Below are 26684 nucleotides of genomic sequence, written 5' to 3'. Positions count from 1 at the left end.
CCGTCTCTCTCTCTATATTTTTTTACATGGGATGCTCGTACAGTGTGTTCTTGCTCAAGCAAACAGATCCTGAAATGTGGGGATTGCTACTCCCATCTCTTCACCACCACTGGTTGTCATTCTGGATGGATGAATTGCTGCTGCTGTGAGAATAGCACTTATGCCTTACGAACTGTCCAGTGGAATGTATTGGAGAGAGCTCTGCCGAGCACATGATTCCACAATCAGACACCAGAACCGAGGGAATTGCGAGTTACTCATGTGACTGTCAAGAATTGGTGGCTTGGAACCAACTTGGGGGGGTTGGGAGAGAATCAGGGATATTTGAGTATGTAGTAAACTCATTTGGAATATAATGTTTTTAACATATAATCCACCTAGTTTACTAGATTCAAACTCGTTTTGTATTATGACCCCCAAAATGATCTGCATTTCCAAATTAAAGTACTATGTTCATCATATTTTTAGCAATTGAAAAATGTAATATGGGAAAAATTAGATGTAACTGACTGAATTTAGATGAAAATGTGATTAGAAGTAAATTATTACCATTCAGTTTTGGTTTCTTATCTGTGTTAATTCCTGACCACTTGGGGAAATGACTTTTATGACTTCTTAAGTAGATGTAGACTTTCCCTGTGTGTCCTGCACAGCCAGTACTGTAAATGACTTTTGCATTTGTTTAGTAGTCTGAATAATCTGATCTTGTGTTCCTTACTCTTGATTTCAAACTCTGCTAAGACTTTGTAGATAGCTGCAGTAACTTGGTACTCAACTAGTTTACAGTGTAAGCACTAGCTGTAGTACAACTGTTAAGGAATGGATTGGTGGTTTGAAACGATAAATCTTTCCCAAAACAGTTTAACAGCTCTTCAATTTGCTGATGGCTTAAGCACACCATCTTACAACTGCCAAGTAAGAGATGAGATTAAGTAGCCAAAGAGCGCATCCTGTTACTGTACGTGATAGTCCAAGATGGAAAAAAATACTTGAAAAATAAAACTCGTTTATGACTCGTTTACGTTGTTTTCATAGTGGCTCTTAAAACCAACAGCTACCATGGCAGCTGATAGGTAGTTACAATTTTTATTAAATGCAGAAGCTGACACTAAGCATAGGAGTACTTAAAAGATGGGTCCTAACGCTGAGAGCATATTATGTAATGTTGCCTCTCCTGGACTAGAACTAATGAAGCAGACAAAAAAAATATATCATTATGCCCTGGTTTTGTCCATATCGGCTCCCATAGCAGTTTTCCCATTGAGTAATGGCAGCAATTACAATTTAAATAATTTGCATACATCTGAGGGCCTAGTAGTTTCTGTTGTGGGGATGAAAAAGATTGCTTACCCGTGCTGGATTGACGGTGTTCCTCAGTGATGGGAAATGGGTAGCAGAACAGTCTTCCCCAATTGAACTGAGAACATTAAACAGTGTGGCTTCATGGCAATCCTTAAGTGTATGGAAAGAGACATTGTGGAAGTATTCTAACATTCTGGAATGCATTGGGGGATGCCAGAGTTAACTAGGTGACACGTTCTGGATATCACAAGATGGCATTCCAAGAACTAGCATAGTTTGGGAAGAACATGAACTGCTACTGGCCCTTCTTTACCTGTGATACTGCATCCGAGCACCACTCTAATCTAGGCCAAAATAAAATTGGATAATGGGAGACACTATTAAACTCTCTACCAGCAACCAAACATCCTTCCATTGGGCCTTGCACCAATCATCAATCCTCAATATTTATATTTTAATTGTAGTTAGCCACTTGAGGAGTCAACTTTTTTTGGTTAAGAAGCAGGATAAACATTCTCTGTTTGACAGTTTCACTGGCTCTCTTTTTAAATTCTTAAGGAAATATGCAGCAGTAGGTGCTAATAAATTAATAGAATTCACCTATCAGTTGAAAATTAAATATCCATAGCCTTTCCTTTTTCATGCTGGAGCAATTTGTCAGACACTTAGTACTGCTATGCAAAAAACCCCTAATCAATACCTGCCTTTTAATAAGCTGTATTGGATTTCAGGTGATCAGTTAACTTTTGTATGTAATACTCCTGATACGCAGATAGGAAATGGAGAGCAAGATGGCTACATACAACCAACCTAAGATGATAGTTTAGTGGGGGACTTGAATTTCAATTAACTGTTCACTAGCTCACAGTTTAGTTAGTAAGTAGCAACCTCTAAATTTTCCCAGGGAATCCTAGGGTTCCCCAAGAATTAAAAAGGGGTTGCTGTGGGAAAATAAGTCCAGTAGCACCTTAACGACTAAAAACATTCATTTCAACGTGAGCTTTGCACATATATCTGAGGAAGTGAGCTGTGACTTAAAGCTCATACTGAAATAAATGGTAGTCTTCAAGGTCCCTATGGACTTCTGTTTTATTTTCCTTGATTAGGTCATGTTACTGTAGACCAGCTTCCATGAAAACGAACATGACTTCTGCTATTCTGACGGGTATACTGAATGTGTACCCTATAGTATATTCTGGAATCCTCATGGCGCAATGTCATTCTGAGAAAAGAGAAATTAAGAAAACCAATGGTTTGTGTTACAGTGAAACTTACTCTATTGACTCATCTGAACCCTCTTCTGTATACCTGGTCAGAAAACTCCATATTGAATTAAGAGTCCAGTTAAAATTCATGTATTTTTAAAAATGTCAAAGTGCAGGAGACGCAGCTGCCACCTTTGGTTTCAGAACTGAGAAATAAAGGAGAACAAACGCTGTTTGAAAAAGCCAGCCACTGTCATATACAGCTCATTCCTGAGCCTTGTGGCAGCCAGGGACAGCATATCTGAGGCAGCACCACAGTGCTTCCAAAGAGGTTCCCCGGATGCCACAAGGCTTAAAAAAGCCTTTTTTAAAGGGTAAAAAAGACAATGGGGCTTCCCCCCCCCCATAGAAAATAGTGCCAGTGCTGGCGCAGCAACACTTGCTGGAGGGGGTGTTCCAGGGCTGGAGGATTTGGAAGCTGACTACCCCAGGATATCCCCCCCTACACGCCGGCGCCGCATTTCTCTTCCGGGATTTCGGTCCCAGAGAGACTGCGGCATTGGAGGAGCAGCATGCAGCTCCGCAGTGCCCAGGCGGCCACAGAACTGCCCTTGCCGCCAGTGTAAGTGCCTCTTATTCCGTGATAAGAGGCCACATGCTGGCAGCAGGGTCATGCCACCTCCAGAGCACTTTCAGCCCCCCACCTCAGGAATGCACTGATAGTCACAGCTGGAAACAGCTTACAAGCACGTTTGGACACGGTAAGAGCCTTAGCTAAGGGCATTCCTAAACAAGGTTTTGTTAGTAATGAACCCTGAGTCAGAGATGATTCTAATCTCAGCTAGTCCAGATCGTATCATACTGTAAGGGGGGTAGGGAGATAAAGTATTATCAAACGGCCCCATGCACATAGTTGCTAGTGCTGTCGCTGAGCAAGAGTAGTGCTATACAGGTCAGGACACAAACCAGAAACATTGCCAGGACCTTAAAAGCTACACACAGCAGAAATTTCAAATGTTATATTTATTCAATTAAAAACTGACACTTGATAATGGTCACATGAACACTAAGAAACCATATCTACATTTTCCTGAAGTCAGATAATGAAAGTTGAACATGTTTTTTTCTACATATACAAATCTAATGCCAAATTTTAAAAATGCAAAACCAAGACAATGTGAAATCAACACTGAAAAGTATCCAATCAGACAATTTAAAAAATAAATACTCCTTTTACTTTAAGAATAAAAAACACTTTCAAAGCAGCTGTATCTTTAAGAACATTTCCCCCCAAAAGTCTTCCATAAATTTTGATTGTCTACTAGTGCAGCACCTGTCAGTCAGAGCTGGGATCTGTATATCAGGCAACACAGTTATTTTGTTCATACACAGTGTTTTGTTTGCTTTGTGTGTGTGTGTATGTGTTACTAGTAGGTACAACATCTTTGCACAATATAAGCCCATCATGCTTCTAACAACACCTATGCAGATGAGAAAGCATGAAGCATAGCAAACACTTAAAAGTACAGGTTTATTAAAAGAGGAATGTAGTGTTAAAAATATCTATATTGACAAACTACCCAGCTTTGTGAACAACCAAATTAAATTTTTAAGTTCTCTCAAACCTTGTCTCATGCACTGTGAATTTTACCATTCAACCTCAGTTCTTCCAAAAAGTCTCCCTGCTTCATGGAGAGAGAGCTTTTCCTCCCTTTTAAATCCAATCTGCTCCCTTCCCATCATGTTTCAATGATAAATTTCCAATGGAGACAATTTATGATGTTAACACAAATGCTGAAATTACATGACACCATGACATTAAACACACACACACACAAAATGGTGTTACCTCTAGAAATATTAACTATTCTATAGTTATGACTGAAGCAGTCTACTAAAGGCCACATCTGTAAACCCTCTACACATTTTTATCCTAAGGACCACTTAGAATCATTTAAAAGGCTCTAACAAGCCTCCTGTTGATATCTCTCTGACAATTGTGCAATATATATATTTTTTTAAAAACAGCTCTAAAAAACCCCTTAGATGTATATTTATCAATTTCCTACAAAGCCGACCTGTTTTCAATGCCCGCATAATCTTGGACTCAGAGCCTCAAAGGATCACCAGATTGAGAAACATTTTCCAGCAATGCCTCTTTGACAATATTCTACATTCCAATACCTTTGAGATCCCCCCATGCCTAGAATAATATACTGCATTTCAAATAAGATCACCCCCTCAATAAAGTGCTTAAAGTTTGCACACATCTTCTATCTTGTACTAATTCAATATGATACTCAAATATGATGGGAGGACGACCGCCTTAGAAGGGTCAGAGCATGGCACTTCAGAGCAACGAACATCCTTAACTCGCCATCTTTGTGGCTACTCTCTTGGCTAAACCAGTGGATTGGTGGCATAAGCAGATCCCTCTTACCAAAGTCTTTTAAAAGCAGTATTTCCTAATCGTCTCAAAAATGGGATTACCCTGCCAAACAGTAACCCCAATGGCAGTGAACCTAGTGGGGGTTACTGCTCTGGCACGTCTTTCAGCATCTTGCTGGATTAGGAATTAGGACCTACAACTTGGTGCTAACTGTATAGATGGTGTGGATGGTTGGCAGTAGGCAAGTGGCCCACAGAAGGTGGTGAAGCGCTGGAGCCGGGGCCCCAGGAAGCAAACGTCTAGATAAAAATAATGGAAGGCATATGGAGAGCTCTGACTATACTCTTTTAATATGTGTACAAATATAGTATATATATTAAATATAATATAAAAATATCTATACAATTCCCTCTAACATTCCCAAAGGCTCGTCTTTGAGTCTTCTCCCCCCCACCCCTCCCCACTCTCACCCAAACTTAGGCAAACCTATATCTTTTATTTATTTCTCTTCAGTAGCACTTCATCAGACTTCATGCTGTTTTTTTGCTTTAGCACTAGTGCATTACCACGACATTCACTCACAGATCACCAGTCTCCACATTCTAACCCATGTAGAGACATTTGGCCATATTAAGTTCCAGACGGTGGGGCATTCCCTCTTGCAATAACTACTGGGACAAACAACAGCCTTGCAAAAGCAGCAGCTTTTATCATGAGACCCAGAGCCCAGGTCTTCCTCCTGGCTTAGAAGAAACCAAACCAAACAGTCCTCTTAAGAGCACCACTTCTTAGTAGTCAACAGCGGCAGAGACAGGGCATCAGTACCAACACAAATTCTGCACTCCTTCAATTAAGTTTGGCCAAGGCAATATTTTCCAGTCAATTGCTGCTCCTCCACCATTATCTGCTAAAGACAATGGAAAGCACTTGGTACTTTCACCCTCTGAGGCTAGGGAAGGTTTTGTCATCAACAAATGCCCTGGAGCCTCCTATATAGCCCTCACATCTACTAGGGGCTGCATTTACGCTAAACAAGTAAATCACCAGTCCAGTGATTGTCTCTGCCTTTTCACTAACAAATACCAATGCTTTGCCCTTCTGTAAGCACTATTAAAGCTTTCCCAGCATTTTCATTTAGTGCTTTTTAATTATTGTCAACAGCTTAAAGCCCAAGAGGACAACCTCCACTAAATAATCTACTTAAAGCATGAACCTTTGTTCGATACAGCCTAAATCAGAATTACAAACAGAAGAAAGCAGCCGGACATCAATTTACTACAATATATGCTTCTCATACATTGAAAGTAACTTAGGGAATGTCACAAAGTCCCTTTAATGAATGCACAGACAGGTGGTTTCCTAGATAGGTTCGCAGTCCTTGCTAAAAGGGAATGAACTAGTCCAATTCTTTGGTTGATTCATCATAATTTTGTTTCTTTTCACTGTGGTTCTGCTAATAGTCTGTTAGTTGTAATGGGGAAGGGTAGGGAACATGGAAGGGTATGGCAACAAAAAGCATTCTCGGGGAGTTAGCCTCAAAATCATTGCTGCCACCACTTGCTACATGGTGTTGCTTTGGATGCAGGCTTTGTTTACCCAGCATTGCAATCTTAGCATCCCACCACACTTTGGTTATATTAATAAAGCTCCTCTATAATACTCCTTAATTCAGACATTCCCTACTCATAACCATTTTTTCCCATTTTACTACCCATCTATTTTGTATTAACACGTTTTGCTCTGCAGATGTGGTTTTTAAAACTAGTACCATAAAATCTACTCACTGTATATATATTTTTAAAGTGTACAGAATTTCTGTTGGAACTTTTTATTATCTTTAAAGTGAATTTACCATCTGAAGTCTTAGTTTAACACTATCCCTTTTAAAAGCTGAAGCCCTGATGATCTCTTTTTTAGATTTTCCATGAAATTTCAGTCACAAAGGAATTACACTAACTGCTATTCATGTCTGTATTGATATCATTTAGAAGAACTATTTCTTATCAGGCAGCTACTTCAAAAAGAAAGTACTTAAATGGTGCATGCCCTGGGTTAGTGGTTAAAAAAGTGCCAATGTTTTCAAAACACTTCCGATCTCAATTTGTACAATTTTCAAAATACTTATATATACAAATATAGTAGAGAAATATGGAGCATGCTTTGTTAACAATATTCTAAGACTTCAAAAATGGTTAAAAATTCAACAGAATGTAATTTGAGATGTTTAACATTATCACCTGAATCAAAACCAAGGCACTATGGGTATTTTTGTTTTGTTTCAAATGACCCTGAATCATTTTTGACTAAATGAAGGTCAAAATTTGAAAAGGATAATAAAAAGTTTCCAACATATTCCGAGAAGTTACATTTCTCACCACAGAGAAAGTTTAAAAGTGCCTACAATTATTAAATTAAAAGATTTTTTTGTGCAAATTACTCCTCCTGTATTTGAGACATTCGTGAAAACCACTTTCATATTTTAAACCTTATTTTTACATAAATATTTCCAACTATTAATTATATCAAAAGATAACTTTGGGGAGTAAAATTCGAAACCATCCACAATAATAGCAGTGCAAATTCCTATTTTCCCCCAATGGAAAAAAATTGAATATCTATGAAATTACAAATGATATTTAAGAAACTGAATGCCTTGAACTCTGATGCATAACCCCTCACAGTTCAAAGAGTTTCATCAATAATATAACTCCATAATTTCCACAAACCAGCACACTATATTACCTCATTGAACAAATTCTGACATCACGGATAAAGCACAGACAGGAGACTTGTGCCCACATTACAAGTGAGATTAAATGATGGAGCATGTCATAGAAGACAAATCGGTAAAAACAGATGGAAACTGCAGTTTTGAGCCATTGTGTGAAAATTTAGGGAAAAACATTCAAACCAACAGTTTCATGCATCATATAAAATATTCCACTCTTGCCTTTTATCCAGACATATACACAGTATTTTACAGCATCTGTACAATGAAAATTTCAGTTCCACACAATATTTTGAAAATATTTACTGTCCCATAATGAAAAAAATTAACTGTCTTTCGGAGCATAATTGCAGGTGTTCTTAAAAAAAAAAACCAACCCCAACAAACTGCTGTAGCAACAGCATGTCCATTGTAACACTTAATTTGAGATAATTGCTAAAAACATCACAATATTTAAGTGCCCTGCTCAGTCCACTGAACGTTTTGAGACTTGATCTGGACAAGTTAACACATGGCAGTACATGCCTTTGAAGGAAAATAAACAAAACAAAACACAAAAGCTGGCGCAACCAGATCCCTGGCAAAAGTAGCCATGGCCTTCTCCCCATCACCCTTTGGCTGATTTGCACCAAAGGTACCTTTTCAGCAGCATCTCGCAATCTTTTCCTCAGCAGACAGATTCCAAGCATTTAGAAGAATATTCAATACTGCGCTTGGAAAAGCCTGTAGTCTTCTCTCTGCCGTCACCAGTGTAACTATTTGGGAGCAGCCTCTCCCTGACCGTTTGCATTTGGAAGCAGCAGAGCCTCCACACTACTGGGGCTGAACTTTGGAAGGCTCAGTCATGCTGTCAGTTCTGTGTCGTGAAAGTTGCTGCTGCTGCTGCTGGGACTGGTGCTGCTGGTGGTGCGATGGGGTAAAAGTGCTTTGTTGTAGCGGGAAAGCAGCAGAGAGGATAAGCTGAGTCGACTGGTTTCCGTGGAGCAACCGGGATGTCTGAAAGCACACAGATGAGAGACGGTGAGGCATCTGAATCCTGACAGGATACTTGTTACCCTGAGCAGGCAGCCTCCACTTAAGTTGTGGGAATTGGCTGGAGGCAGAGAGCAAGAGGGGGTAACTGGAATCCATAACGTATGTATCCCAGGATCGTCCCAGGTGAGAACTCTCAAATGAGCAGGCGGTTGTATAATTGAAACAAGTTTTATTAAAAAATAAAAAACCCAATAAACATGAACACATGAAGCTGCCTTATACTGAATCAGACCCTTGGTCCATCGAAGTCAGTATTGTCTACTCAGACTGGCAGCGGCTCTCCAGGGTCTCAGGCAGAAGTCTTTCACATCACCTACTTGCCTAGTTCCTTTAACTGGAGATACCAGGGATTGAACCTGGGACCTTCTGCATGCCAAGCAGAGGCTCTACCACTGAGCCACGCCCCCACCCAAACATACACACACAGTATACAAGAGTGACTAACAGCAAAGGTAAGAGGTTGGATAGGGTTTCAGGAAAGGGTGATAGTGACCAGTCTTGAAGGGACGTCCAGGGAAAGCAGTGCTGAGGGGGGAAAATGGCCAGCGTTTGCGGTAGCAAAGAAGGGACCCACACGCAAGTGGGGATGGGTGCACAGATCCAAGGTACACACAATACGAATTGCCAAAGTATCAATATTTATATCCCCAAATGGGTCCAGAGGCAGTATGAGGTAAGCCGGCAGGAAAGCTAGAGAACAAAGAATTGAGTGCTTTTCCGGGGTTCCGACAAAAGGGTAGCAGAGGCCTGATGGGTTATTGGGTACCAAGAGAATGCCTGGGCTACTCTCTTGAATACTGACTGATTGCTGGGATGGGGGCAGATAGGGTGAGTAATGGTCTGCTCAGAGCTCTGATTAAATCAACTTAGGGTGGCACAATGAGGATTAGCTGGCCCCATAGTCCAGCCAGGCACACATTAGGGCCAGGAGAAAAGTTCAGCCACCAATCTCCTTCCTGCCCAGGCCTGACACACAAAATAGATCCCAAAACTCTCGGAGGGGCATCCTTTTTTGGGGGAGGGGGAGCAATGCCCTGATCTGATGCCAGTCTTTGGCCCCCAGTGCCTCCATGGCACTCTTTAACAGGAGGGTATAGACTGCCGCTGACAACTTCACTTTGCGATCTTAGGGGAGAAAAATGGGGTACAAATATCTAAACAAATACATAAATATTCCCATTTTGCTGGCCTCATAAAGGAATAAGAGGCAGCTAAGCAGCTTGATTGAGTTCAATGGCAAAAAAGGCTTTCTTACAACTTAGCCTAGCCTGAAAAATGAGCACTTACTTTGATACGGCTGACCTGGCCCCTTGGATCCATGTCACGGTAACATTGAGACTAGACTACTATAATGCACTGTACATTGGTCTTCCCACAAAAACAATTCCGAAACTCCAGTTGGTGCAGAATGCCATGGCTTGGGAGCTCAATGGCACGTGCACATTATTCCCATTCTGCAGTTACACCACTGGTTGCCCATCAGCTACTGGGCTCAATTTAAAGTATTGCCTATGACATACAAAGCCCTTCATGGCCTTGGACCTTGATAGTTGTGTCTCTACCCCTAAGCTCTGCCACGTCAACTTCGCCCATCTGAGCAGGCCCTTCTGCAGGCGCCAACCTGCAAATGGGCAAAAATCAGCAACTGCCTGTGCACGTGTCTTCTCCACTGTGGCCCCCCATCTTGTGGAATGGTCTGCCTGAGGAAGTCAGGAAGGCTCCCGCTCTCCTGGCTGAATTATTCATGAGGGTTTTTCTACTTGGGCAACAGGGTAGCACTGTACAAAATGACTCACAACTGTAATCTGCCTTGAGTCCCAGTGAGGAAGGCGAACCATAAACAATGCAAATAAATAAATACATTCTCTACCTCCCTTGCTTGAATGCCCAGGCCCAAATTAAAATTGCTAGGTTCTTCGGGACTGAATTATTTTGCTTTCTGCAACTTACATTCGATGTCTTGCACTGCTGGGCAAGGTGTGCGTTGTATATGTTAAAAAAAGAAACTTGTGCAGTCTTTTATCCACAAAAGAACATCTTTTTACCAAGATGCTTCAACGGTATACACTGTTTAAGTACACTGCAGACTCGTTCAACGCATAATGGACCCAGGATAGGGCTCTACCTGTAAGAACTGCTGCGGATGCTGGGTCAGCTGAGTCTGAGTCGGCTGCTGAACCGTTGTGAGCTGCTGTTGTTGCTGCTGCTCCTGCTGGCTCTGCTGCTGCTGTTGCTGCTGCTGTGTGATTGATAATGTTTGCGGTTGCTGCTGCTGTGCAGCAAAAGTAGGGTAGGCCGTCACCACCTGCCCCATAAACATAGTGCTTGGTACCATGACTGCTCCACAGGCTACAGGAGCAGTGACCAGTTTCGTTACAAGCTGCTGGCCTTGGGAGAATCTGTAAGGAGCACAGAAACATCAGTTTTCACTCTATGTTTGACAATCGTTGGACCTCGCGTACTCCGAAAGCAAGGCTCACATGAACTAGCCTGATATCAAAGGTCTGCTTTACTCTACATCTCATTCAAGACACAAAAACGCAGGAAGGGCACTGCTGCATCAGACTGAGAGGCCCATCTAGTGTCCCTTTTTCCACAGTGGCCAGCCAGATGGTTTCAGAAAGCCCACAAGCAAGGCGTGAAGGTGGCAGTTCCTCCTGCCCGGCAACAACAGCTTTTGTGGCTAACAGGCACTGAGAGACCTACCAATCAATTTGTCTAATCCTTTTTCAAACCATACTTTATAGCTGCAAATTCCATAAAGTATATGGAATACCTTATAATACCTTATAATACCATGTATTATAAAGTAGAAGAAGAAAAAGAGTTGGCTTTTATATGTCGATTTTCTCTACCACTCTAAGAAAAATCAAAGCCGCTTACAATCTCCTTCCCTCCCCCTCCCCACAACAGACACCCTGTGAGGTAGGTGGAGCTGAGAGAGTGTGACTAGCCCAAGGTCACCCAGCTGGCTTCATGTTGAGGAGTGGGCATCAAACCCGGTTCTCCAGATCAGAGTCCACTGCTCCAAACCACCGTTCTTAACCACTACACTACAATGGCTCTGCTGTACCTTCCTTTGTCAGTCCTAAACCTACTCCCAATCAATGTCATTGAGTGCCATTAAGTTCTAGTACTTTGGGAGGTAACTAAAAAGGCATTTTACCACTTTGTTCCTTTTCTTGACACAGAATAAAGTAGGTCTGTAACAAAATTAAAAATATCGCCACTGACAGTTCCGCTCTCCGACATTCCCCTCCCAGTTTCTTATATCAAATGTGATCCCTGGCTGCCTGAAATAGGCTAGTAACCATGACCTTCTTTTGCCCCCTAAATCCCCTTTGAAGACAACAACAACTGATGCAGCAGAAAAAGAGAAAATCTAAATCTTCTAAAAGGAATTCTCTCTCAACACGCACCTGATTTGTCTATCCTGGGTAAATGTGGTAACGGCAGCATTCTGATTGTTGCTTTGTGGTAACGTAGAAGGAATTTGGACGACATTTCCTGCGGCTGGCTGAGAAATCACCATAGTGTTATACAGTGGGGCTGACAGTGTGTTCTGAGATTGAGAAGCAAGAGAAGTCTGCTGACTGTGCCCACTCAGAACATTTTGTTGACTATGCTGCAGAAAGAAAATATTTTGTCACTGAGGTGATTCTGCACAGCAGTACAGATCTAAACATATTTCCCCAACATGAAAGAAAACAAAGATTGCTGAATAAGTCTGAGCTAGAGAAAAATGCTATTTTTTCATTGTTATGCTAACAGTATAATATTTATTTTTGTGTTTAAATATAGGTATAAATACATTAATCAGATCCTCAGAAATGTGTGCCCTTTGGTAGAAACACTATCCCCCACAAATGACTCTGGTATGTGAAATGGTACGATGCAGATATAGATGAAAGCATCCAGAAGTTTGATTAATAAAGCAGATATTGACTGAAATATCATATACAGTTCTGGCAAGGAGGTAGAAGATTTGTCCTAAAAATGAAAAGAGTAGAAGATAATTTAAATCTACCATGATGGTGGTATTTTAACAAAAAATCATTTTAAAGAGTCTCAGTAGTTTAAACATCTCTCAACTGAAACTATTGTGAAATATTTAGGTTAAATAACTATACATTTTAAAAGGAGGGATTTAAATGCATCAGTAATACTGCACAAGGTATTTTTGAGATCATTCAGTTTCTCTAGAACTAGTGGTGGATACAAATTATTTCTTTTTTAACAAGTATCGTGTTAAAAAGAACAGAGAAGAAGAAAAAAAACTGAAGAGCTCTCAAACTAGAAGATGCGACTCACAAAGAAGGTGGGGACAACAGCTAAGCCAAGGGAAGCACAAGATTCTGCCCAAGTTCCTCCTGTCCAGTATTTCACAGACTCAGAATGCTGAGCTATTCATTGCAATCAGTCAGTCCAATGCAGACAGAGAGGTACTTGAAGTCTATTTTTCCTGTCCCCCAATGTTGATAGATTCTGCTGATGGTCAAAGGTGCATATTTCATGGACTTGGATTTTCTAGGGCTCTGCTCATAGGCCAAAAGCAAGAACTGGTGGCCAGTCACATGATGCATTTTTGGTTTTGCCAAAGTTTTTGTTTTTTTCTTGACTCAGCGAAGCTCACCTTGACAAAGTTTGAGACTCTCTTATGGAGGATATTTAGCATAACTCAACACATATACACACACAAATGGAACAGTTAATATTAATTGATTATAGTTTTTAACTTAAAAAGTTCATTAATCTTTTCACTTAAGTAGTTACTGCTTTCAGCCTTATTTCTGAAAAAAATCAGGGCTATGGGGTCTTGGTGAGTACCACGGTCATTGCAAAATCTGACAGAATTGCTCTGCCTAAGAGAAACAATGAAGAAAGCTGGTAGGAAGAAAGTAGAGTGTTACGGATACCGTGGACTGCCAAAAAAACAAATCAGTGGGTTATAGATCAAATCAAGCCTGAACGGCCCCTAGAAGCTAAAATGACTAAACTGAGGCTATCGTACTTTGGTCACATTATGAAAAGACAAGAGTCACTGGGGAAGACAATCATGCTAGGAAAAGTGGAGGGCAGCAGGAAAAGAGGAAGACCCAACAAGAGATGGATTGACTCTATAAAGGAAGCCACAGCCCTCAATTGACAAGAACTGAGCAAGACTGTTAAAGATAGGATGCTTTGGAGGACACTGATTCATAGGGTTGCCATGAGTCAGAAACGACTTGACAGCACCTCACACACACAATAATGAACAGAAAGATTTTATTTTTAAAGTTACTCATCAAACATTAGAGCCCTGTACTAGATAGCAAAATGTACCACAAAAAGGTTTAATAAATGGCCACTGATCTACTAGCCCTTGTGTTAAGATAACAGCTACCGCTCCACTGCAAATCTGGTTTATCCCTGCAAGTTCCTTCATTCTTTTTTCCTTCCCTTAGTGCCAAGCCTGTCGTTTCTGTGTATCTGGTTTGGTTTTGTAGCCCATAACATCTCTTATACTTTCAGTATAATTTCTTGCACCTACAACTAAAGCATCCTCCCCAAATCCCCCCCCCAATTTTAACTACTGCAAACAGACTAACACGGCTACCCACTGTGAATTACCCCCCCCCCAATTTAGGTTACTCAGAGATATGGGTCCCACTCTCATGCCCTACGAAGTCCATCCTAGTCTTTATAACGTTCGGCTGACAACAGAAAGCGCATGAAAAGTAATGAAAAGTAAAGGAGTATCTCCTGGCAGCCACAGTGGCTGTAATATTTGCAAGATTTTATCTTGTGGCATTATTTACCTGTGCTGTGGTACTTTGCAGGGGCTGCTGCTGTATCATGTGTTGAGTACCAATATGACCAGTGTTCATACCACCTTGGATCTGATTTGTTTGAACAACCTGACCTTGCATGTTTATTGGTGTAATCTGTTGAATGTTTGATGGGTTTCCAGAAGTCAGCTGCACCGAGCCAAAGTTTAATCCAGGAGTTGACTGCTGCAAAAACATCTATCAGAGGATAACCACAAAAAATCACTTACTAGAGAGTTCAGAATATATTGGCTGTTTTTAAAAAACACTGAATCCTAGATGCTAGAGATGAAAGATATACACAATATTATTTTGTTTATGACATGGCTTATCAAGAAGCTAGGTGCCCCCAACTTACCTGGGGCCCATTTGAGGGCCCGCAGGGGCAGGAAGACAGGCAATGCAGTGTGGTGAGGTTGTCCGGGCTGGCAGCATGGTAGGGTAACGACTGAGGAGGCCTCTGCATCTGCGCGAGCTCCCTGGGCCTCCTTCTCCAGCCTAGTCAATCAAGCATGGCCTGGCATGGCCAGGGGTGGGACCTGGCCGGCAGACCTTCAGAAGGAGTTTTCCTTCTGGTCCGCCTGGCTGGATTATTAGGGGCCCTTCTGCACCACCTGGCTCAGGCGGCCTCGTGACTTTTCCCACCCATCCCTCCCTTTGTTTGCAGCATTAAAGGGGTGTTGGTTGGGTTTTGTGTAATTTGCAGGTTGTTATTTTTGATTCTCCTTTCTCTGTTATAACTGCATTGGGTGGTATCAGCCTGGGGCTGGATCCATTTTCGGGGGAAAGGTGGCCTACATGCCCATTTCCCCCATATTTGGGGATCCCTTTAAGGGATTTCGGGGTGAGAGCTTACAGGGTACATACCCAGCTCGGGGGCTGTCAAGGCACCCTCCTTCTCAAGTGGCAGGTAAGACCACGCAGTGGCCTGTGCCCATGTGGAATCCTGCATCCTGCCATCCCATGGCAGGCCGGCTGGGGTACATCAGCAAGCAGGCAGGTCAGCCGATGCCAGGATCTGCTGCTCCATGCTGTGCTGCTGTAACCATTAAGGTTGTGGCCATTTCAATCCAGAAGGTTATCTTTTGCGTTCTTGCATTTACTGGGGTGTAGGTCGTTCCCTTGCTGTCTCCTTACCCCTTTGGTGCTGGGACCGCAACAGCTACTCAAGATGATAGAGATGTAAGACTTAATCTTTTAAAGAAAAAATTAAGCTCCTAAGTTCTCAGTTCTAGAGTACTGTGTACTCAATAGTGGAACGGGCAACAAAATAATTTTAAGGAGGGTCTAAGTTTCTTAGCAAGTGAAATGAATAGACTACACTGAAATAGGCAGCTTTATTAACACAGTTGATGGAATCCCTACATGCATAAAAATGTGCTTGTCCAAGAAATCAAGCATTATGCAGAACCAGCACATGAAGATGGCTTTTCGTATTAATAGGACCATTTTATATACATAGATCCATGGGGCTGGATGCCATGGATCCATTTTGCTAATGGTGAAGTTATCCTCTGGTGCCAGAAGTCAAAGGAAAGTAACACGGCTAGCGGAAGAGCTCCGGGGAGTCAATCTATTGATTCTGTATAGAATGGCCAGAAGCTAATAGTGGATCAACTTCAACCAACCTGGAGGCCTTGACCATGGACCATTTGGAGTTGTTCCTGAATCTTACGCAATTCTTCTTGCTGGCGATGAATATTTGCCTCTATCATTCGTGTTCTTTGCTCCAGTTGGTCCTTTAAGTGCTGCATGGCTCCTAGTTGAGCAGAAAACTGAAGCATAGGCTGCAGAGCAAATATTTAGCAATAACTCAAGGAAGATTTGAATCAGAAACCAGCATTAAACACGTTATAGGAAAAGTAATTAAAAAAATTCAAATCCCGCAATCAAGGCTATGCGCAGCATAATAATCACCTGTATTTAAACTAAAGTTATAAAATTGATTGATTTTTGACATGTTTAGACTGCCTTTCCCTAACACAATGGAAGGTGGGTTACAATATTAAAAATGGACTACAGTAATACAGTCTACTTTGGGCTGCCCTTGAAGACAAACCCAGAAATGGCAACTGGTTCATAATGCGGCAGCCAAATTATTGTCAGGGGCCAGCCAACAGGAACATTTGTCCCCTATTGTCTAACAGCCACAGTGGCAGCCAGTTTGTTTCTGAGTTCAATTCAAGCTGCTGGTCATGACCTTTAAAGACTTTTACAGCCTAGATCGCACATATCCTATATGTTCCCATGTGCCAACTAGTCCTCAGGTCGCCACCTACTGGTTTGTTTGCTCGCTTAAGGTAGACTGTGTGGCACTGACCAGAACCTCCCACCCTACAGAATGGGGTTCCCTGAGGAAGTCGGGTGGGCACCAATCTTTAGATGTTTTTAAGGGGTGCTACTAGGGCTTTTAATAGGGTGTAGGTTACAGGAAGTATTTTAGGGATTGGGTACTTTGGGGGGGGGGTTAACAATTTTGTAGTTTTAGATACGGATTTGTAAACTGCATGGGGCCAAGGGGAAGGGCAGGGTATATACAATTAATTACAATGATGCATCTGATAATGAACACTATGGAAAAATACCAGGAGTTACAGAACCAAGAAAAGAAGGAGAGGGGAAACTTGAGGGTCCTGCTCCCAAGCCCTGCTCAACTCCAATACAATCTATTCTTAAGCAACACAGGTGGTAAAATATGTGGTGAGAAATATATCCACCCATTAGTTACAGGCTGTTGATCCAGCAGAGAGTGGATTTGAGGACTGACTGCAAGTTCCACAATACATCAAGATACTACTGAACAAAGAGCCATAAGAGTAATGGGCTGAATCCTCAGTAATCTGCAGTGATGATTTAAGAGTGTGAGCTGGGTTCTTTTTCTCTTGGAATGCAATTCAACTGAAAATAGGAACACTCTCCCTATTTGAACGATACAGGGCTGACTCATTTGGAAAGTTCTGATTTGCTCCCCCCCAAAAAAGAAAAACTCTTATCAGGGTTCCAGGGACCCTACCAAGTTTTTATCAATGGACTGGATCCACCATGGTGCTCAAAGAATGGTACTTTTCCACCTCTACTTTCCCATAGCAGCCTGCTGCAGTTTCCTGAAATCCTGCTCTGGGGAAGAGAAGGGAGTCAATGGACCTTCAGGGGCTTACTGCACTTCTGCTAAGGGAAGGGGAAAATCCATGGACATCTCTCATGTGGATATGCCGCTCGCACGAAAAGAAGAAAGCAATGGATCCAACTCATGAAATGGTAACCATTTTGCTCCCTTATTCACTTGTAAAGAAGGAACACAAATTATTGCATTGCTAACACGTGTGTATTCTGGAAGGGCAAACAGCCACTGCCAATCTGCTCTTTGAGGAGATTGTTGAAGCACATTAATTCCCCAGACACCCTCTTCCTCCTAAATCAATGCCCTCTTACAACTAAGTGCGTAACTGTCAAATACTTACTGCTAGATGATACCCAACCCTGATAGGTCAGATTGTTATATTCCCTAGCTATGACCTAGAGTAGCATGCTGCAGAGAATTCAAAATTTGGCAACATGCGGTACCGCCTCTCCTGGTATGCCCCCCAAAGAGCTAACAGTAATCTGCTGGTGGTCCCTGGCCCGAAGAATGTGCGGCTGTCCTCAACAAGGGCCAGGGCTTTTTCGAATAGTCTTCCTGGTGACATCAGGGCCCTGCGGGATTTTAAGGAGTTCCACAGGGCCTGTAAAACGGAGCTATTCCGCCAGGCCTATAACTGAGGACAGCCGCAAGAACATCCATCTTTACTGGCCTCCTCATCCTGCCCCCACTCTTGAAATCTGTGGGAGCTGATCTGCTGATATTTATTACGCTGTGGCACCAGGTATATTTATGGCCATCTGAGTATAAATGATTTATTAAGATTATGGTTTTAATGATGTTGACGATTTTATATATTAGATATAAATATATTGGATATATATATTGGATATATGTTTTTAATCGATGTAACCTGCCCTGAGCCTGGCTTGCTGGGGACGAGGACCGGCTATAAATTTGAAAATAAATAAATAAAAATAAAACTCCTATTCTAAGCAGCGTGGTCAGAGAGTTACTGAAAGATTTCACAATTTCACCAACAATTATTTGTATTGAAATTATTTAAAAGGAACTCAATTCTAACTAGGCAATAAATCTACAAGTGCAGAATTATACAAAAATAGCAATATTCATCATAACTCCTATGTTAATAAAGTTTACTATTGTCCAAATTCATGGATTACGTTTTGCATCTCCGTCCCTGGAGGTTTTTAAGAAGAGGTTAGATGGCCACCTGTCAGCAATGCTGATTCTGTGACCTTAGGCAGATGATGAGAGGGAGGGCATCTTGGCCATCTTCTGGTCACTAGGGGGGTGGAGGGGGGAGGTAGTTGTGAATTTCCTGCATTGTGCAGGGGGTTGGACTTGATGGCCCTGGTGGTCCCTTCCAACTCTATGATTCTGTGCATCAAACACTGATTCAATTAAATTATTTGTGTGGTTTTCCACATAAAAATATAATTACTTTAATATAGTCAGTAGCAATTCAGAAGTAAAATTGGTACCTGAGACATGCCTTGCTGAATCTGCAGAGCTGTAGGCTGGGGCATCATTGGCTGTGCTAATGGTTGTCCAACAGATTGTGAACTTAAAGACTAGGATTTAAAAAGTATATACATACAGCACAATTATTAAGCTAAACTTCTGTCACAGGTAATCACTTCTTTCTTTATAGGAGCTTAGTACCAAAAGGCATTTTGGGGGATGTGAAAATCAGAGGCCTATGAAGCACATTCATAACAGACATTATCCTTTCTTTCCACAACACCACAGGCAATAATGAACCCTTGTCACAGAACAGCTGGAAAGAGTGCAGGTTGCTTAACATCACTCACTGCTCTCAATATTCCCTCTTTTATTTGCCCACATGCACAGAATGCCCAATGCAATTACTGTACAACCCAAAGAGGTAGACCGAAAGTATCAGCCCAGAGCAAAAGTCTCAGAGTTCTTCCCTGCTTCAGAATGCACCTTCTTGCCCTTACGCGATAAGCGAGGCACACTCTAAAAACCCACACTCCCAGTTCCAAGTGTTTAGATAAGTGACAAAAGACACTGTAAGACAGCTGGGGAAGGACTTGACTGCCGTATGGACTGCAGTTAAAATGACAATGAATCCTTCACTCCCTTTCTCTGAACCAAACTAATGTGGTTACCGCACTTTTTATTCCCAGCAATGTATTAAGAGTTTGAAAATGTTATAAAAAACATCGCTTTAAAAGGGTTTTTGGATACCACGGCTTATAAATGGTTGGAAGACGTCTTCACAGCTAAAGGGGCCAAACAAAGTGCAAACAGCATTTTTTATAATGTTTTCAAACTCTTAATACATTGCTGGGAATACAAGTGCGATAACCCCCTAAGTTTACATGCAACCAAAACACTAGAGATTGCAATGATATTTCCAATTTAACTCCACAGCATGATTTCCAGTGATTTTTAAATGGCCAGGATATAATATTGGGATGCTATAGGAAAAATTGAGTATATTGAGAAAATACTCAGGATGGGAAAATCTCAAGCAAGCAACAGAGAGAACCCAAAATGGATTTCTCTAACCTGTGCAACAGTAATTAGAGAGTATACACTCTCTATGTGTCTTAATTATGTGGGGAATTAACCTCTATTGACACATGAAAAAGAAATGCTTTTTCTGAAAAATTACCTGATTACCAAGTGACGCCCTTCTTTGTGTAGACTTTTCATGAGTGGACAAACTTTGTCTTGGAGGAGTGTTTGTATCCATGGTCAGTTTTGTTGGTGTAGCTGATGTAAAATTAAAGAGGAACACTTTTATCTCTTATTCTCATAACCCTGAGCATACACACACGGACATGTTATATATAGGGACATAATGATGTGTTTGTCCAAATAAAATTATAGAACTGTATTTTCAAAACGGCTTCCCTGCGATTAGTTAAGTAAGAAATGGGATTTTATATCAGCAACAGATCTAACAAACTCTTTGCAGATACAAAATTGACATGTATTAGGCTGATATTAATTATACACTGCTTTTTACAGGCTTCAAAATTACTCGCTAATAGATCAGATTATAACCGTGTTCCATTCTGAACACTTACATGAAGGGTCTGAAACTGCAGTATGAGAGGATTTCCTTGAACTCCTGGAAGAAGCAGAAGGTGTGGGGCTACGATCAAATCTCTCCAATGCTTCTTTGAGGCTTACTGTATTTATATGATTGTCAGAACCTGAGTCTTGACTCTGAAACAATATAGACAAAAAATATTTTGGTTGACTTATCTTAGAAAACCAACATCCAGTCAGTAAATGTTCATTAGGCTTTTCTAAATACAGGGCTGCAATGGAAAAGAAAACATCCAGTGATACAAATATCCATGAAATTCTACCCGCTTCTCTAACTTATCCCCTGCCCATTCGCAGTCTTCATACTTGAACACATGAAGCTGCCTTCTAGTGAATCAGATCCTCGGTCCATCAAAGTCAGTATTGTCTATCAGACTGGCAGCGGCTCTCCAGGGTCTCAAGTTGATGTCTTTCACATCAGCTACTTGCCTAGTCCCTTTAACTGGAGATGCCGGGGATTGAACCTGGGACCTTCTGCATGCCAAGCAGAGGCTCTGAGCCACAGCCCCTTCTCTCGTTCTATGATACCCCACAGTCACAATTTGTTCTCTTCTGTCTTCTTGGCATTGTTCCAGTTTTTCCATTCAATCATACCAATCATACAAGATGAACTTCCATTACCATTACAAAACTGTAAATGAACCAAAAGTTACAAGAGCAGTTTGGGCTCAATTCAAAATATGCTGTACGTTATTAGGCTTCTTGAGCAAATTTATTTTAAAATACTTAATCAAAGGCAGAAAGTCAGTGTGAAAGAATAAAAAACTGGGGGTTGAGGTTTAACACTTGCTTAAGCCCAGGCACTGCAAACCCTACCTCCACACTTATGATCAATAGTCTTAAATCCTGATTTCCAGTAACCTTTTGTTGACTAACTCATAATATGTACCTATATCTGCAACAAGATACTAATATTTAAATGATCATTTACAAAACCTAATATCAATAATATGCCAACAGATATATTCTTAGTTGTAAAATCAAAAGCATAAAATCATAAAACACAATATTGGGTCTTTTACCACCAGAACTAAGTGCTATTTTTATGCGACACATAGTACTTTGGATCCAACCTCATGTAATTTTATGCGTTTATAGCAAGCAAAATGAGACCCTGAATAAAAATTCTTTTGTTACACTTTGCCAGTTAAAAAATATAAAGAAGAAAGAAAAACCTGAACTACAATTTACATATACACGCTTCCTTAGTCTTAAGATCAGGCCTGAAGATCTTTTTCTCTCCCTCCCTTTTTTTTAAAACATCCGGTCTGATGAACAATTCCACAGAACATGAAAACTTGCGCATTAACTTGCGTTATTTTAGTTGAACTTAATAAAGGATACTACATGGCTTTTGTTTTTACATTTCATTGTGCTAAACGATAATGTTGCACATTTTTGAGCCGATTTGTTTTAAAAAATGCAAGCTAATTTTAAGTATTAAGATATTTTAAGTATTAAGATTAAGAAAAGAAACAATGTTGGATGATGGTGGAAAAAACTTGCTTTATCAGCTGCTATTTCCGGAAGAGACTCTTCAATTCCAAGTTCACGCCGCCTTTCTGCTCGAACTTCTGCGTAACTACAGGGGAGGAAAAACCCCAAAATTCAGGGTACTAGCATGTTGTACTTTCTTACAAAAACATATTTTATATACCACCCTCTTTTAAGAATAAAATACAGGTTTTAAATTGAATCATTAACATGTTTGTCATTGTATCCAGCTCAGAAGATTAGTGATATAACTCTTTTTTAATGCTTGATAAATGTGGTTGTAAAATTTATTAGAGGCCTGAAATTAAAAAGAAAAAGCACTATTCGGTTACCTTACTACTGTGTGGGTGCATACAATGAACTCTGGTCTAGAATTCCACTGATGGTAAGTGATATAGTAATGAGTCTGTAACCAAATCCATTGTTGCCCCTTTGTAAGAAATCTGTAGTAACACGACTTCCCTTTTCCATATTGCATTACTAAAAAAAAAAAAAAATGAAACACAATAAGGATTTGCTTCAAAACATCCCAGCTTTGGAACATGCAATCAGAAGGTTTACTTCATTCTTTGGAATGCGTACAGCAAATTCTATCATGTTAATCTAATAGCCCAAATATAAAGATCATCAGGGCCATACCAAAAATGCCAAGGATCTAAGAATGACACTATGCACACTCAAGAGTTTAGGCATGCAAAGCGAAACCTTTTCTTCCTTTGAACAATGGAGCCCCAGCGTTATTTTACAAATTGCATTTGAAATTCCCCTGTGTTACAAGCAGTGCACCAAGTGGCACTGGAAAATGCGAAAGCAGAGCTAGTAGTACAGATCTTTGAATTCGAGCAAGTTTAAGAAGTTCATCCTTCCATAAAGGTAAAGGTCCCCTGTGCAAGAACCGGGTCATTCCTGACCCATGGGGTGATGTCACACCCTGACGTTTTCTAGGCAGACTTTGTTTACGGGGTGGTTTGCCAGTGCTTCCCCAGTCGTCTTCCCTTTACCCCCCAGCAAGCTGGGTACTCATTTGACCGACCTCGGAAGGATGGAAGGCTGAGTCAACCTTCAGCCGGCTACCTGAAACCAACTTCCATCGAGATTGAACTCAGGTCGTGAGCAGAGCTTGGACTGTATTACTGCAGCTTACCACTCTGCGCCACTGGGCATCCTTCCATACACAAAGAAATGTGAACATTATTGTAAATAGTGTTCTTGTTTGTGAAGAAGACAACAAGAGTTGAAGGGTTTTATTTCCAATACATGCAGTGCATGTGGTTGGCTATTAACAGCCACACAATCAGAAAATATAACTCAAAATAACTTTCAAAATGCTGAAATAGATGAAAAGAATCAAGTTTCCACAGATTATATGGCAAAATGCTATTAGCAACCTGGCTATCATAGATGACATATTGGAATGAATCACATTCAACAACAAACCCATAGTCTGTTGCTATGGGACTGAGCCTGGGGATTCTTGAGCTCCCACATTCTCCCTTCACACATGTGTCAATAACGAAAGATTTCCAGTTTTCTTGGAAACCAGTGAATTAATCTGGTTAGAATCCTGGCTTAGAGAGAACTATGCTCTGCTGCCTTTTCCATAAACCACAGGTCCAAAATTTAATCCTAGCTTCTGTAAAAGAGAAAAAGCCACAGTTTATGGCTCAGACTTATAGCCCATTCCTGAGATTTTCAGCGGCTGGGGACAGCATAGATGCGGCCCCTCCAAAGCTGTTCCCCGGCTGCGTAAAAACTTTAAAAAGCCTTAAAAAAATTTTTTTCAGGGAAATGGGGCATTTTGCCTCATTGAAAACAGCGAGGCTGTGCCAGCAAAAAAGCTGGCACAGAAACACTGTTTCGGAGGAGGGCATTCCCGGTCCGAGAGGAGTCAGGAAGCTGCCTACTGGCAGCTTTGCCCCTGGAACACCCCGGCAACGTCCCCGGGAGGACAGCACACAGAAGTGCTCTGTCTGGATGCCAACAGGAGGCCAAGGCGGAAGGATGGTGCCCAGGTCCCCCCGCTGGCGTCCATGCCACCCTGGGCAGCATAAGTGGCATGGGCACTGGTACACCGAACGCCGGCACAGCCCCTTCCTAGCATCCTAAGGACTTTTGTCCCTTTGGCTCAGGAATGGGCTGTCAGTCACAATCTATGCTTTCCTGCAAAAACAAAAATAGTTCATTAGTGAACTACATTAAAGGGAGGGAGAACACAAGGCTAAGTATCTTCCAGGCTTCTTGTTGTAGCAGCAAACCATGGTTTCATTTGATGTGCAAAACATGCCAGCATAGCAGGAATTAGTTTGCCTTGTGAAAAATTCTCGATGGCAAAATATTTCCACCTGTTCAATACAGAAAAAAAGTTTTCAATATTGTGCATAATTCCAACATTTATTAATCTTCCCACAATGCTCCACGTCATCACACAAGCTTATTTATCTACTGTACAGAGGTCTAAATTAGCATTACTTACATAAAATATTTACTTACAGTGTTCATGACATTTTGCCAGATTTTCTAAGTCATCCACATGATAATAATCATAGCCAGATGTTCCCAACACTTCAAATGGTAAATAACCTATTATTGGAGGTGCCCTGGATAAAGACACAGGAATTGTTGCTTCATTTCTCGGAACAGAAGAAATCTGCCACACCATCATTGATTATTTGCACTCACAATCAACCAAAAATGCAAAAAGTCAAATTTATTGCTTGCTATAAAACAGCCAATGCAGATTAGTAGCCACTCAAGGTAACAGAAAGCTACCATTTAGTACTACATTGTAAGAAATGGCACCTGTGATCCAAGAAAAGGAACTTCCATTCTAAGCTATGTCTAGAGGTGAACTCTTCATTGGGTTCTTCAACAGTGCTCATTTCCTAAAAAAATAAAAAGGGTAAGTTTCCCAGAACTGCTCTACCCTAATTTTAAAACTTTTCTGAAATCCAAGCCTTCCAAACAGTTAAATGCATTCAAACTAATGAATCATGAAACATTTATTTTGCTATTCCAATGCTGCTTGGAAGTGGAACAATTTAAGCAATTTGCCTGGCCAAACCAACATACTTTACGCCCATTTTATAATGATGAGAAATGCAACTTGATCACCATAAATCCTATGTATTGGAACCAGCCAATAACGAGATCTACCCACCCCACCCCCAACACTTCATTCCACTTTCACACTTTGACTTGGAACCCATTTATAGGTTTTCACAAAATTCACATGCTACAATCTTCCTGAAAGAGGAAATTCTTTGCGGTTAATTCAATTCCACTTCAAGAAGGGCACCATATGGTACAAAAATCCTGTGAGGAAGGTACTGAGTAACATGGTTGCCACTGTCAACTTTGATTGGAGCAATTGAGTCCCTCTAACTGCAAACAGATGGTGCTGTCAAAATCAACAGCATCATCTATTGGTTGGGAATGTATGCTTCAACCTGATTTAGCACACAAGGGGGCATTTTTAACCTGCAAAGTACCTAATCTGGGGTGATCCCACATGCAAAAGTCAGTTTCCACTTCCCTGGATCAGCATGAGTATGGCTAATTAAAAACAGGAAATATTTAGATTCCATAACCGAGCAATAAAAATATAACAGATTTTAAAAATACATTTTATATTTGGAAGAGATGAAAGTTTTAACAAACCTTGATAAACTGAGGTGTAGCTAACCTAACTGTAGCTACAAAACAAACTCTTTCTTCATAAGAAGGCCTGTGAGGCCGCTGTATGGTTCCTTCATAACCATTATGTGTAGAGTTAGGCACTGAAGAGGAGAGAAAGAAGGAAACGTTACAACAGTTTCAAAGACAGCAAAGAAAATCTTAACATATAATTTGTAAGCCAATTAAGCAACGTACAAATTATAAGAGACTATCACTAGAAAGGAAATATAACAGAGGACTACACATTAAAATCCTGAATTTAATAATATCAATTAGTTGTATAATGATAACACTTCCAAAGCATTTGGGCTGGATCCAAAGTTTCCGTTCTGGTAATAGTGGAACCTCTCTCTGACACAAGGAGTCTTCTACCAGTTGAATATGCCACAGCAACAATTTTTGCATCAGAGGAAGTCTCCACCATTGTGTGTGTGTGTTAAGTGCCGTAAAGTCGTTTCCGACACATGACGACCCTATGAATCAATGTCCTCCGAAGTGTCCTATCTTTAACAGCCTTGCTCAGATCTTGCAAATTGAGGGCCGTGGCTTCCTTTATAGTCAATCCATCTCATGTTGGATCTTCCTCTTTTCCTGCTGCCTTCAACTTTTCCTAGCATGATTGTCTTTTCCAGTGACTCTTGTCTTCTCATAATATGTCCAAGGTACGACAGCCTCAGTTTAGTCATTTTAGCTTCTAGGGTCAGTTCACCATTAGCAGAATGGAAACTTGGTAGCCAACACTTCGTTTAGGAATGACACAGTTTACTGAACACAATGCAATTCCTACATAATTCCATCTGACTGCAATATCACAGGATATTTTCCATATGCTCTTCAAGTAAAAACTGACCTGTTTTAATTC

The 26684-nt window shown here is 41.0% G+C and overlaps 1 protein-coding gene across 1 annotated transcript in view; it reads right to left on the bottom strand.

Annotated features, from left to right (window-relative positions):
- Positions 1-8412: 8412 nt before the first annotated feature.
- Positions 8413-26684, bottom strand: part of CLOCK (clock circadian regulator) — a 28813-nt gene continuing 10541 nt past the window's right edge. Inside the window, exons 8-20 of the mRNA XM_056855881.1 lie at positions 25805-25923; positions 24947-25029; positions 24638-24744; positions 22480-22627; positions 22160-22235; positions 20629-20770; positions 20211-20311; positions 19051-19140; positions 16095-16253; positions 14458-14664; positions 12079-12284; positions 10785-11058; positions 8413-8620 (exon numbers count right to left, since the gene is read on the bottom strand). Coding sequence (XP_056711859.1) covers positions 8438-8620; positions 10785-11058; positions 12079-12284; positions 14458-14664; positions 16095-16253; positions 19051-19140; positions 20211-20311; positions 20629-20770; positions 22160-22235; positions 22480-22627; positions 24638-24744; positions 24947-25029; positions 25805-25923 — 1895 coding nt within the window. The 3' untranslated portion in view covers positions 8413-8437. The remainder of the gene's footprint in view (positions 8621-10784; positions 11059-12078; positions 12285-14457; positions 14665-16094; positions 16254-19050; positions 19141-20210; positions 20312-20628; positions 20771-22159; positions 22236-22479; positions 22628-24637; positions 24745-24946; positions 25030-25804; positions 25924-26684) is intronic.

This window comes from Euleptes europaea, chromosome 9 (assembly GCF_029931775.1).
Source record: "Euleptes europaea isolate rEulEur1 chromosome 9, rEulEur1.hap1, whole genome shotgun sequence".
Lineage (NCBI taxonomy): Eukaryota > Metazoa > Chordata > Lepidosauria > Squamata > Sphaerodactylidae > Euleptes > Euleptes europaea.
This window is presented reverse-complemented; position numbering and strand designations above follow the sequence as displayed.